Consider the following 13,814-nt stretch of genomic DNA (forward strand, 5'->3'; position numbering starts at 1 on the left):
CTGTGGGGGGGGGGGGGGGGGGGGGGGGGGGGCAGCGGCGCTGGATGGGCTTCCCGTCTACACCTGGGGCTGGGATCGGCCCTTCCCTGGCTCTGGGGCGGGACGGGACAACCCTCTTGGGGCCCCCGGTCGCTCTGGGTGTCATCCGCTTCGGCTGCGGGGGGTGGGGTGGGGTGGGGGTCTTGTCGGCCCTGTCCTGTGGGGGGGCATTCTGGGGGAGGGGGGGGGGCCACTATTGGTACGGGGCAGGGGGGGTTGACGGGTCGGGGTCTCCGCTGAGGCCATCGGCGGTTTCCCCGGCCGGTTGGCTGCCTCGGTCCCGTCGAGGCCTGACCAGAGCTCTTCTAGGGCCGGCGTTTGGGGGTGGGGGCCTGGGCTTGCTCCGGGGGGGGGCGGCGCTTTCTGGCTCCCCTCTCTCTGTGTGGGGGTGGTGGTGCTGGGCCTGGGGTGTCTGCGCCTCCGGGGGTGGGGCCCCGGGGCTGGGTGGGCCTGGCCCCCTTGCTGGGGGGGGGGCGGGGGACAGCTGTTTGACCACCGGGGGACAGTCTATCATCTGTCCCCAACTTACCCCCTTCCTCATATAACCTCATAATAGGGTGAGGGGGTGGGGGGCTTAGCCTGCGATGAGCCTTGGGGGGGGGGGTTTACTAGGCAGTGACCCCCCTCCTGTGGTTGCCGTATGGAGTGGGCCCCCCCTCTTTCGGTTTTATTTGCACCTTAGACATGTAGGGCCCTTGGTAGGGGGGGTGCTTGGACATCACTGCCAGCAAGCAGCGGATGTCCTCCTAGCACCCTACCCGCCAATTTTAACCGCACCTTAGACATTTAGGGCCCCTTGGTGGGGAGGGTGAGGGGACGTCACTGTGAGTAATCAGGAGACGTCCCCTTAGTGCCCTACCCGCCAATTTTAACCGCACCCCCCTTAGTACACACACCCCTCCCCCCTCAATATATACATCCCAACATAAACACACACACATGCACACACACACTCTCTCAAACACACATACACGCACACACATTTTGCAAGGAAGGTGGGACCTAGGACCTTCTGTCCCCTGCCTCTTCCCTGGTGGGGGGTACGGGCCCCTTTGCAACGGCGGCTGTGTCCCCGGGGTGCTGGCCTCCTGGGCCCGGCGGTGCTCTCTCCGCGCGGTGGGGGGGTTCACATTACATCTGAGCCGGGGGTGTTCGTGTCCCTGGGGGGTGGGTTCTGGTCCTTGCTCCTGAGCGCTGGGCCCCGCCAAATTTCCAACTGTGGCCGAGCCTGGTCGGGCCATATTTACAACACCCCTTGTGGGCCCTCTTTTTTCCCCGGGGTTCCCCCCTTCTGGGCGGGGGCGGCGGGCCCCTGCCTCGCTCCTCCCTGGACCAACCGTGGGCCGGGCGGGTGGCTGCCTGGAGTGCGGAGTGGGTCTCCCTTGGGGGGTCCTGGCTCGTACCTGGGGTTGGGGCGGGGGGATGCCCGGAACTCCTGGGTGGTGGTGGGGTGCTCGTCTGGGGCTGTGGGCGTCCTTCTCCGGTGGGGCCCTGCGTTGGGTTCTCCCGGCGCGGCGGGGGGGCTGCTCTACTGGTTGGGCTGGGGCGGCGCCCTCTTTCCCTCCGTGCCTCCCTGCTCTCTGGCTCTGGGGGCCTTGCGGCGGCCCTGCTGGCCCTGGCCTGGGTGGCGGGCTTGGTCGCCCGGGCGGCGGTTGTTCCCTGCCGGTTCCCGTGTGGCGTTGGGGGGATTCCGGCTGCCGCTGCTGGTGCGGTGGGGGTCTTGGGGTGGGGATGGCTGGGCACTCTCCCTCCTTCTTTTCACGTTCCACCATCCATTTTAGAAGAACATAAACACTCACCTGAGCACAGGTGTTAGCTCAACAGACTGAATGACTGAAATATTTCACACTAGTTGGTTTTAAGGCATAAGTATGCGTGTGAACACTATCTGTTTTGTGTACATGTCGACAGGTGGACATTTTTGCAACTAACAGGTGTGTTTATAACATTTGAGTGTGTGTGTGGACAGGCTCCGCCCTTTTTTTTTTCATTTGAACCTTACCATAATGATTAACAACCAGTAAACTTGCTGCTTTATGCTGCTTCATGGTCTTATCCCCCTTCCCCTCCTATTATCACCCCCTACCCCCCCTCTCTCTAACGTCCCTCTCTCTTCTTCCCCTCTTTCCTTTTCCGTCCGGTCCAACACGAAAGATTTTCAGACATGTTTGAAATTAATAAAGTTTGGCCTCAATTACAAAAGGGGTTTATTCAGACATACCTTTGGTTTGTCTGAAGATTAATAACCCCTCTTGTTAAAGTAAAATATGTCCAACCCAAGAGGCCCTCAGCTCTCATCTGTCTGCCTAGCTGTTGGACAGGACAAGTTAGAAGAAAAAAAAAAAAAAAAAAAAAAAAAAAAAAAAAAAGAATGACTGCATGGAATCCACCAGCAATCCAATGTTCCATGTAGCAACACTGAAACAAATAAATACAGTCAAATTTCCGCTTTGCTGGTGGATTGCATGCAGTCATTCTAATGCCCCGTCACCCCAAAAAGGAAGATGAATGAATGTTCCATGTAGTTTTATAATTTGTAATTTGAATACTAAACTTCATTAAAATGCAGTGTGCATGGCTCTACAGTAGTAGTACAGTCCTTTAGTTTTTAAACCAGCCTCATTTTGGAAGGAAAACATTCTAATTTCATCATTTATGGAAAGAATATAAGCTAACTTATTTTGTAAATTAACATTCTAAGTCTAAAATCTCAGTACAGAAACAGTCTTGGCCGGTTTCTATTGACGTACTAACGGCTGCTGGCTCTGGTTAACCATTGCTCCTCATTCTCCTGGATTTATCAGCGTCATTCAACGTTGTTGACTTTCTCATCCTCCTCAACCATCATTATTACACTACTGGACTCGAAGAAGCTCTTTACCATTGGTTCTAGTCATACCACACTGAGAGAGCATCATAGGTCTCATCTGCCAAATGGACATCCCTCTCCATTCAGTCACATGCGGTGTTCCTAAAGTCTCATTCCTCGTTTTAATTCTGCTCTTCAAGCACATGCAAGTTATTTCACCAGAAACTGTGAAACATAAATTCACTGCAACTCAGAGGATACTTAATGCTACTCAAAAAACACACAACAACCCCTCAGTCTCATCCCCGTCAATCAACATCCAATTTGGTCCTCACATCCTGGAAACCTAAAAGCAGAGATACAAGATCATTTTCTTCAACTAAACAGCTGGAACCCCGAAGGAACGTTATTACCCCCCACCAGATCAAAGCCTCTTCCAAATGCAGCATTGCCTGTTCTGGCCACAACATCCCTCGCTGCTCTTGTCATTCTTCTTGCTGTGAAGCTTGATTCATAACTCACCTTTAAAGCTTATGTCAAATAACAGTTACATTTTTGAACGTAAAGAACACCTCTAGACATTGCTCCTAGCTCAGCCCACTTAATGCAAATCCAAATCCATAATACATCCAGGACTGCGTTTGAAGGAGTTCTTCAGAGCCATCCTTCACTTCCTTCACTGGCTCGCTGTCTTTACAGGAGCTGGTTGTAAAGTCTTCCTCCTCACTTATCAATGCATCTATGGAGACATTCCCACAAATCTTGAGGAAGTCTTCACTCCACAAACCACTCTCTACTCTTCCAATGCCCATCACCTCTCAATTCCAAGAACAAAAAAAAACTCTGGAGGTCTCTAGTAGCTGACATCAGGGCCCCCCAGCCAACTGCCCTCTTTGAGACGACACTAACAACTTTCCTTTTTAACAACTTCCAATTTGCATTGAGCAAGACCTTCATTTGTTTTATTTGTTTGACATGTAATAACGAAAACTACATTAAAAATATGAATCGTTATTATTGCTTTTTTTTTTTTTTACAGGATCTAGACAAAAATAGTTGAGCTGACTCTTCAACGGCTTCAACGGTACAACCCTATTCTTTTGTGATTTTTACCCTCTCACCTAGTCCTATTTATACAACCCTAAGTTGAGGAAACGTGTGAGAATGACAACACTTAAGGCACTGGATGACACAAAATGCCTGTCAGACTGGCTGATCACAGAATGAGTCACTTGAATGGAATAACTCCCAAAGGGTCAAGATATTTAACCCCATGAGTACTCCACTGGCTAAAGAGTCATTACTCTTGTTTGACCCCAAATTGTTCTCCATATCTCTGAGATGGAGACAGGCTGGGGTGTGCAAAGCTTTTGGTGTGTTATAACCCGTCTGGAGCAGTGTGCACAGAGATGTCAGAGGGTATTGAGAGGCCGTGTTGGATGACTTGAAGGAAAGAACACCTGCCAAACCATAGTCTGTGAGTGTGGGGCCAATGCCAGTGGTAGTAAGCTTCCTGTTTCTTTCCACAGTGGCATAATAGGCGCTGGGTGCAGCAACTGGCTTTTGGACCAGAAACTAACTGCCTACTCACAGCATAAGAGCTGCCAGAGCCAATCTGACCCCAAAGTACACCTCTTTGGGGAGCTGTGAAGGCTAGCCTACCTTCTACAGGTGTTGTAGATCGCCGGCCTCTGGGCTTGAGAGCGAGACTATGGTGGCAGATCTTATAGCCAATAGATTGCTCCTATTGAATTGTCAGAGCCTGCACGCTGACTATAAACAAAGCGCATATATTGAACCAATGATGCTGAGCAATTATTGGTTGAATGGCACACCAGCTGGCAAACACCGATTGCTGTGGCAGAGTCCGTTTGGCACTTGGTAGCTCTCTAGTGCTGTCTGTGGGGCCTATCCAATGGCCTGCCTTGCAGAGGTTTGCCACAGCACCGGCCCCTGGAATCGATAGTGGTAATGTGAGTGCATGCTGGGAGGGATCAATCTTCCAAAAATCTCATTCCTCTATACTGTTGTCTTCATGCCAGATATCATGGATAAACTGCAAATACCCTATCAGTGACTGATACAGTACAGAAGCTGCTTTTAAAGTCCCACTCTAATCATATTTTAATCTATTGTAATTGCTCCTAGTGTTCTTTCAATTCTGCTATTTTTGGGCAAATCACAAAATGTGTCTTTTTCTAGGTCAAAGTTTGTGCAACGCAGCAGGAGTTTATCAGAAACTCGTCTCTGAGTTGTGTGTCCTGCAGAAGTAAACCTCTGCTGATATCCCATCATTCCTTTTCTCCCGCTAGCTTACAGCCCCTAACAATGTTAACATTAGTGGAGAAACAAAAATGTAGGGCAATCCAGCCACACAGTTTTGAGCCAGACAACAGCTAAGACGGGGAAAATGAAGACGTTCATGGATCTACTTGTCTGCAAGTGGATGCATCAGAATGGAGCAGAGCAGGGAGACTTCGGCCCATTTCATGTTCTGCATCACAACAAAGAGCTTTTTCAAACCGAATTCTTTAATCTGCTACTGATTCACTATGATTTGACTAAAGAAATCTTCAAAAATGCGGTTTTAAGCTGAAATTATTTCGTACATATCCTCCATCATGAGAAAAATTCCACAAGAACATGTTGAAAACATCCAAAACACAATTTTCATTGGAGTGTGTCTTTAAGCAGCAATTTTATTGTGAAAGCCTTTAACTACAAGGCTGAGACAAGCCCAAACAAATGACCAAGAGCACTGATAGCTGTTTCCTTGGTTCACTTTGGATCTGTTTAAGGAGTTTGACGAGAAAGAAAGGCCTGCACTCCCTGTATCTGCAAGAAGCTAGCAGTGAGTAGGCACTTTGTTAGAAGATTATCACTCTTTTGAAAACATGCAACCTGATCCATGTCTTAAGCAACCTGCAACCTTATCTGGGCTATGTGGGCCAGCTATGGTGCCTATAGGTAGGGCAGTCGACCTCTGATTGGAAGATCACAGGTTTGGTGCCCATCCACGTGTTGAAGTGTCTCTGGGCAAAACTCTGAGCCCCACATTGCTCTTGGTGGTTACAGGTTGGTATCAGTTTAAGCCAGTGGCACCGTCATCAGTGTGTGAATGTGTGTGCGGGTGAATGGGACGGTGACTGTAAAGCGCTTTGGGACTTCTAAGAAGGTATAGTTAAGTACCATACAAGTGTACGCCATTTACCATTTGTCTGCGCAGTTGAAGCATTTGCCCAATTTTGTTGCTCTCTTTTCCATAGTGACAAACATAGATCCTTCACTCACTGTAGTTCCCACTCAGTGGTATAATGTGGTTGAAGCCCTGGCGTGCTGGGCCATGCGGTCATATAATCATTTTTTGTCCTGGAAGATCATAGGCATTAATGTCAACCCATTTTTCCTTCAGAAGACTTTGCCATTCTTCCAAAATGCATGAAATAATGACAGCGACAGGTTTGAAAACCTGTTTCTCCCTGATGTATGATCACGGTTCCATTGTGCCAAAAGGTCTGAGATGGGAAAAAAATAAAAGCATTAATTTTGTGGGCCTGTCCCCCCACCTCCTCCTCTGCTGTCCAAAGCCCTCTGCTGCCTTCAGACTGAATAAGACCTCAGTGGCTCCTCCACAGAACATGGTAATTAGACCTCTTCACTAGGATTGAAAAAGGCGAGGGTCCCCTTTTTGGGGTCAGACCATTCAGCATGCATACTGTCATTTATCACCGAATGAGGCTGCTGCGAAGAAAAGTGGATGAAAGGCTGATGGGTCCCCCTACCGAGTTGCTCAGCCCCTGCTGGGCTGCTGGGATACTGGAAATCCCCATCATGGAGGGGAGAGGGATTTAGCCGTTTGGGGATATGAGGAGCTCAGCCACATCATTGACTCTGCATTTGATTCAACAGCTCCCAGGAAACCAGGATTTACAGCTAAAAGACTGCATTGTCCACTAACAATAGAAGTGCATGAGCAGTTGAAGAAGGAGACTTGGACTGCCATTAACCCCAGTTACAGTAACAAAATGAAATATCTTTAACTAACCAACTTCATTCATCTCAGAGCAATGATAAAAAAGTCATATTCAAAGTATTAAAAAGATTTAACCCTGAAATCAGTCTCAATATTGGACATTAGTTTCAATGATTTGTAGCATTAGCAACAAAACTCTCATTCCTAAAGGTTAAGAAGGCAGAGCAATGGCGTGATTGATCTGCTGGGTGTCAGAGACACAGAGGAGGCGATAAAAGGCTGGGATCCTTCACTCATCTTCAGTGTCTGCTGGTAAACACGCCGTTTCAAAGTTTGTTTGTGATGCAGCATCTGCTGCAAACTCAGGGACACCAGTGACCTTTACAACGTTGTGCAGACAAACCTGATCACCAGGGAGGCCCAGGGGAGGGTGTTAGGGAGACACTCTGACCAGGACCTCTGACCTTTACTTTGACCTTTTTTTAACCACAGTAACAGTGTAAAAAAAATGGGAATATATATTTGTATGATTTTTCTTTTTTTCTTTTTACAGAATTGTAAAAAGCACTTAGACACAGAATAATTTGATTTTCTTTCCTTCCCCTCTTTTTCTGGATCCATGGGAAGACCTGGATTTGACCTGGTTGAATCTTAGTGATGATCAGCGGTCTGCAAAGCTGGAGCCACATGCAGCTCTTTGAGTCCTCCATTTGGTCCTGAAGAAAAGTGGGAATGACTCAAATACACATTGAGTTAGTATTTAAGTTTTGTCATTTATGTTTAAGTTTTCAAACTGAAGTTATGCTGGATTATTAATATAAACGTCTTTCTTTTAAGCAGCGCTACAATTACACTAAATCAAGAGGCCCTGTTAGTTTAATCCATTCATTCATCTTCTTAACCGTTTATTCCCTTTCGGGGTCACGGGGTTGCTGGAGCCTATCCCGGCCACTTGGGCGAAGGCAAGGGATGCCCTGGACTGGTCGCCAGTCTGTCCCAGGGTAGAATATCCTCAATCACACATCCATTCACTCTCACACTCACACCTATGGACAATTTAGAGTTGCCAATCAACCTATGAAGCATGTTTTTGGACGGTTAGTTTAATCCACCCTCCAAAATGAACACTTGTCAGAAAACTGAGCTAAATAACAAAAAAAGCTTTATTCTACCGTCAGAACGGTTTATTGTTAGTTACGCTTAAAGCGCATATTCTGATCTTCTCCTGCTCAGCAGCGTTTGGTTACAGGTCAGAGGCAAAGTTCTTAACATGCACAAATACATATTTAGACATTCACATATATATTTTTATATTGCAATCCACATCAATGTTGTTATGTTTATAATGATTAGCAAAAAGAGAAACATGGATGAAGATGCACCAAAGTCATGATAGAAAGTGCCAGGTTTGAATTTGCTCTCTAGCATTTTTAATTTAATGACCTTATTTGACACAGGGTGTATTTTATTTTGAAAGGAACTTGTAAATACTGCTGTAAAAATAGATGATGCTAAAATTGTTCTGTGTATAAAAGAACTGTGATCATTTATTTTGTTGTAAGTATTTAAAGGCTACATTTTTATCAATGAATGGCCTCAAAAATCTTAATAAAAGTGTGTATTTTTCTAAAATATTAGGTGACGTTTTGCGGGTCTTGCTGGGTTTTAGTCAGCAAAGAAAATAGACCAAATTTTAGTGTTTAAGGTTACAGACCCCTGTGCTAAATGAGTTTTCATCAAAGGTTCAAAAAATAAATAAACAACACACTAAAAAATGAATTCCTGCCAATAACTGAAGCATGCTTTAGAATTTAAGAAGCAACATCGTTCTAAACTCTATTTTATCTTGAAAAAATACATTTGTATTTATTTCTTCATGTGTATGTATGAATGCCCATTATGACTTCTCTGTTTATTAAGCTGAAAACCTTTTTGCAAATCACCACCCAAAAAGTATGTTTCTAAAATAATACAAATATTTTAACAGCTGGAGTTTCAAAGTGTTTCCAGGTAGAATTTGGCTTCTTGTTTTGCTGAAGACAGAGACCTGTGTGTTGTGGGAAGCACATACGCCTGTGTTTGCCCCGAGTCAAGGAGCAGGTGTGCAACCCTCCTGTGTGTTGCAGGAGCTGCAGAGGGATGTCCCTGTGGCTCAGAGGGCAACCAGCGGTGCTGCAGACTCACAGGATTACCATGACAAAGGCCTGCGGTCCAATGTAGCATGATAAAGCCATGGTGGGACATGGCAACCCCTCTATTTTACACACACTCACTGGGGGTCAAACTAAAGCGCTGCAAAGCATTCCCACTCTCCCATAAGGGGCGATAAGACATGCTTGAGCATCTTACATGTCAGTTTCTATGGAAACATGGGCTTCTTCTAATGCTACAAATAAAACCAAGAAGATCTGAAACTGCTTCTTGCTTCTTCCCTCCTTTGGTTTATGTTTTGTTTTGGAGGTCACATGGGTTCACACACATTATGGCATCTCTGTTACTAAACAACCTAAAAATTCATCTCAGTCGACCAGTTCCCTAAATTTAAGACATCTTCCCACTAAAGAAAGAAAAAAAAAAAAGATGGGTTGGGTGAGAAAAACATGACCAAACATCAGACTAAACAACCAAACAGACATAATAGGTAGAGTGTCTACTTCAGAACAGGGAGATCGTGGGTTTGAATCCACTTTTGGGTCAAACCAAAGACATGGATCCATGCCTGACATGCCAGTAAAAGTGGATGCCCGATATATAATTAAAGCTAAAATTGGGGTTGAAGACTGTTTGAGTAAAGTGGCAGATTTACTTTGATTTGATGGAAACAACTTTAAAGGAAGGTGACTTCAAAACATCTGAATGCAGCTGCGATGAGTCTTTCTATAAATACTGGTATAAATCGCAATTGGACAAAATCGTCCCGTGTTTGTTAAATACCCTCATAATCAGATTTGAGCGCCCTTCTCCAAAGATCCTGCCTTTTTTTCTGCTTCTTTGCCTGCTCCTCCCATCTGGCTCTGATGTCTTTTCAGTCTGTTCGATCATGTGTGCAGAAGGGCCTCCAGTGCCAAGCAGTCCTCCAGCCTGGCTGCCCAGGCCAGGCACAATAAAGCCCCATTCCCCAGCCTCTCTGTCCCCCTGTGCTCTAAAAAAGGTCCCCTGCAGGGGCTGATGAGGGCCACCCGTCCAAAAAACGGAGAAAAACGTTGTATCTTCCTAAAGTGTTTACGGAAGACCAAAAGGAGTCAGAGGTCCAGTTACCGTGTTCTGTTGGAATAGTCCAAACACATTCCTCAGCACAGTTTTCATGCAGAAAGGGATGAAGACCTGATAGAAGTGTATGAATGTGGACTGTCAGGAAAACCAAAGGCTGCAGATGCTGGGACTGAGTCTTGGGATGGAACTGAAAATAAAGCGACAGGAAAAAGCGTGCCGGCAGACAGTGGACGTCACCAACCCGGGAATCCAAAGGAGGCAGCCTCATCTCCATACACGACAGCCACTGCCGCAGAGCTCGGATTTGACCTCTGAACTCACACTGCCATTGGCTCAGCTCCTCTGCTTCTCCTCTGAAAGCAACAAGAGCGAATCAGTGTCAAAAGCTGACAAATTCCCAATAACTGTGCCACATAAATTGCATTGTTTTTATTCCAATGCAGAGCAACAATAGCAAAAAAAGTGCACATACCTCTGGCCTGAAATATTGGGACTAAGCAGATATTCTAATCCAGAACGACATGTTGAATTGAGGGGAATGTGGGGTTAAATGCCTTTCCTAAGGGCACAATGCCTGTCAAAACTGGAATTTGAATTCTTAACCAATTGTTTAGCAGAAGGCTCCTTAGCAGCCAACACAAACTTCTTCGGGTTTATATAAATGATGCACAAAAATGACACATCAGAGTCATCACCAGACAGCTACGGTAGGTTACAAGTTTTCATAAAAACAGTCCTTTCACTCCTGACTCACTTAACTTAAAAACAGAAAAACATTTAGGACTATAAGGAGACAAGAAACACCAGCCAGGTGCAGTTCAAATTTGAAACCCCACCAATCCTTTGTGGTAAAGTGGAGTTGAAAAACAAACCAAAAGTTGCAGCAAACAACTAAAATATGACTATGAAATATATAGAGCAGGTTCTTTGAATAACCTCAAACTTTGAAAAGTTTTTTGTGTTTATTTATTGGTGTCATCAGCACACAAATCCAGATTTTCTGTCAAAAACTGCTTAAGAAAACATCAGCATTTTGCAAAGCTCCTCGTCATTTGAAATGTTTTGAGGTTTTTGATTGAGTTACTCAAAGCTCACCAGATTTTAATTGACATTGAATTCAAGTGACAGAGAGAGCTTCTCTAAAACCTTCTTGGGCGTCGCCTTGGTGGTTTCATGGATCCTGTTTGGAAGGTTGGCTCTTGTGTCATCAGTCCACTTAACAAAATCTCAAGGCTTCCATCATATTACAGTCAAACCCACTCCAATCATCTTCCGATCCATTTTAAAAGCGTTCTCAGTGGCCTTTTGATTATGATTATGAAGTTTTTAACCAAAATCAAGAAAACTTTATCAACCAGTGAATTTTCTTCATCACAAATAAGATGTTTTTAAACTGCAACTTTTGGTCTGCTCCTAATTCACAAGAATTTCAACAAAGAAATGGTCAGAAATGCAAATTTGAGCTAAAATTTGTACATACAGTGGGGCAAAAAAATATTTATCAACAACCAATTGTGCAAGTTTTCCCACTTAAAAAGATTAGTTAGGCCTGTAATTTTCATCATAGGTAAACCTCAACTATGAGAGACAGACTGAGAAATAAAAAAATCCAGAAAAATCCCATTGTCTGATTTTTAAAGAATCTATTTATAAATTATGGTGGAAATAAGTATTTGGTTTTAAATATTTTAGTTATTGTTCTTTTTATTGTTTATTATAATTCTTTTATTTAAAATAATTTTTGTTCTAATTGTAATTACGTAAAACTGTCTTTTAAATATTTTATATCAAGCCATGTTTGGTTGAATTGTTGTAGAGAATATTTTCTAATTTGTAGAAAAGTAGAAAAAAACTGAAAAAGAAAAGAGTTTTGTTGAAAAGGAAGCAGTCAACTTTTCATCCCACAATAGGCTGAGGACTATAGGAAGTTCAAACCAGGAAGTGGGTGTTAAAATGTTTTTTTCCATCAAACTTTATTGTACATTTTCCAATTTACAGAAATTCACAGTCACTTGCACAATAAACAATTGTTAATATCAAACACACATATAAGACCGAAAAACAAAAAACAGTAATATTTTTAACAATGTGTGTACCTCTTTGTTTTTTTGTAGATGCTCACATACAAACCAAGTTAGGGTGAACAAACATTATAAATGCACATATCTTTGTTGTGACTATAAAATACTAACACATATCTATGCTAACAGACTGAAATCAGGAATATCTCAGATCAAAGACGAATCAGAATCAGCCTTTATTAAGGGGAGACATATTCGTCACCATACTCGCTTAATCTTAGATATATTAGACTACAACCAAATTATTCCTCAAGAAATCTTGTCCTTTTTTTGGATTTTTTTAAGGCCTTCGACTCATTAGAACACGCCTTTTTGTTTAATGCCTTGAAAACCTTTGGCTTTGAATCAAAATTTTGTAACATAATAAAAATGTTTTACAAAGACACAAGTAGCAACATTGCCATCAACCGAGGTTTCTCAAACAGTTTTCCTGTTAATAGAGGTGTTCGCCAAGGATGTCCAATTAGCCCGCTGTTGTTTATAATTTCGGTGGAATTATTAGCTATCTTTCTTAAATATTCTCCAGATTTTGAGGGTATTAACATTTTAGACAGGGAATTTAAAATTAGTCAATTTGCTGATGACACAGCTTTATTTTTTTAAAGAATAAAAATATGGTACCTGTTGTTATCAATAAAATACTTTTGTTTTCAAGAGCATCTGGCCTTACCCTTAATCTCAAAAGATGGGTGTTAAATTGAAGTATAGTCATTCAGAACATACTCTAGAATGAGTTTATGACTCTTCCTAAAATAATGAGATTATCTTTTCTGGTGCGCTTTCTTGTTCGTTCATGTTAAGGTGATCCCGCCTCTCAGCCAATCACAGAACGACAAATGACCTACCTTCCATTTCAACTACACTTTTCCTTACACCAGTGGCGGTCCGTCCCCCCCACGCACTCACAGTGTGACGACATCCTTCCCTATTTTTCTTTGGCCGGACTAATTTTCACTTGTATTTTTCATACCGGTGCAGCTGGATCTCTTTGGATCTCTGGTAGATGTGAAAGAGCTTTACAATAGAGATTGATTGATTGAACTGACACAAAACTGCATGAATTTTATAAACTCGTATTACAGGGGGGTCAAACTCAGTCGCACAGGTGGCCTAAATCCAAAACAAGCTTTAGGTTTCGGGCCGAACAAGATAAACATTTACTGAACACACTAAAGCTAAACTTTTAAACCTTTAAACTGAACTTTTTGAACATAAATATGAATAAAACCAGACAGGAACATTAATCCAGAATAACTCAAGTTAAACCTTAAATAACGTATCATATTTTGCTCTCCATAAAAATATATTCTGTCAAAATTATACAAATATGAACATGCTGCAGAACATAACAAACACAGCCTGGAAATATTAATAATAAACAATAATAAATCAAATCTTTCTGTTTTATTTGTTCTTTTATCATGTTTTAGAGCTGAGTGTGTCTTTGTGAAACGGATCAGAGCGTTTGGATAAATTTAACAACCTGTCATTGTGAAAATCATTTTTAGGTCTTATAAAACATTAAAAACAAGATCATAGAACTCATCAGTGGGAATACTCCAAACATATTTAGCATTTTCCTAATTCTGTGCAACACCAACAGCAGAAATCCTCCAAAAACCTCAATACAGTCAAAAACAAATGATGTATTCTTTATTTAGGATCTCATAAAGTGCAGCTGTTTTCCTGCATCACTTGC

The 13,814-nt window shown here is 43.4% G+C and overlaps 1 protein-coding gene across 1 annotated transcript in view; it reads right to left on the reverse strand.

Moving 5' to 3' along the window:
• macf1b (microtubule actin crosslinking factor 1b) overlaps window positions 1-13,814 on the reverse strand; it is a 38,381-nt gene that overhangs the window by 20,961 nt on the left and 3,606 nt on the right. The window contains exon 5 of the mRNA XM_078933247.1: window positions 10,276-10,387. Within this exon, the coding sequence (XP_078789373.1) occupies window positions 10,276-10,387 (112 nt within the window). The remainder of the gene's footprint in view (window positions 1-10,275; window positions 10,388-13,814) is intronic.

Source organism: Oryzias latipes, chromosome 16, assembly GCF_053564925.1.
Source record: "Oryzias latipes strain Hd-rR chromosome 16, Olatipes_Hd-rR_3.1".
Lineage (NCBI taxonomy): Eukaryota > Metazoa > Chordata > Actinopteri > Beloniformes > Adrianichthyidae > Oryzias > Oryzias latipes.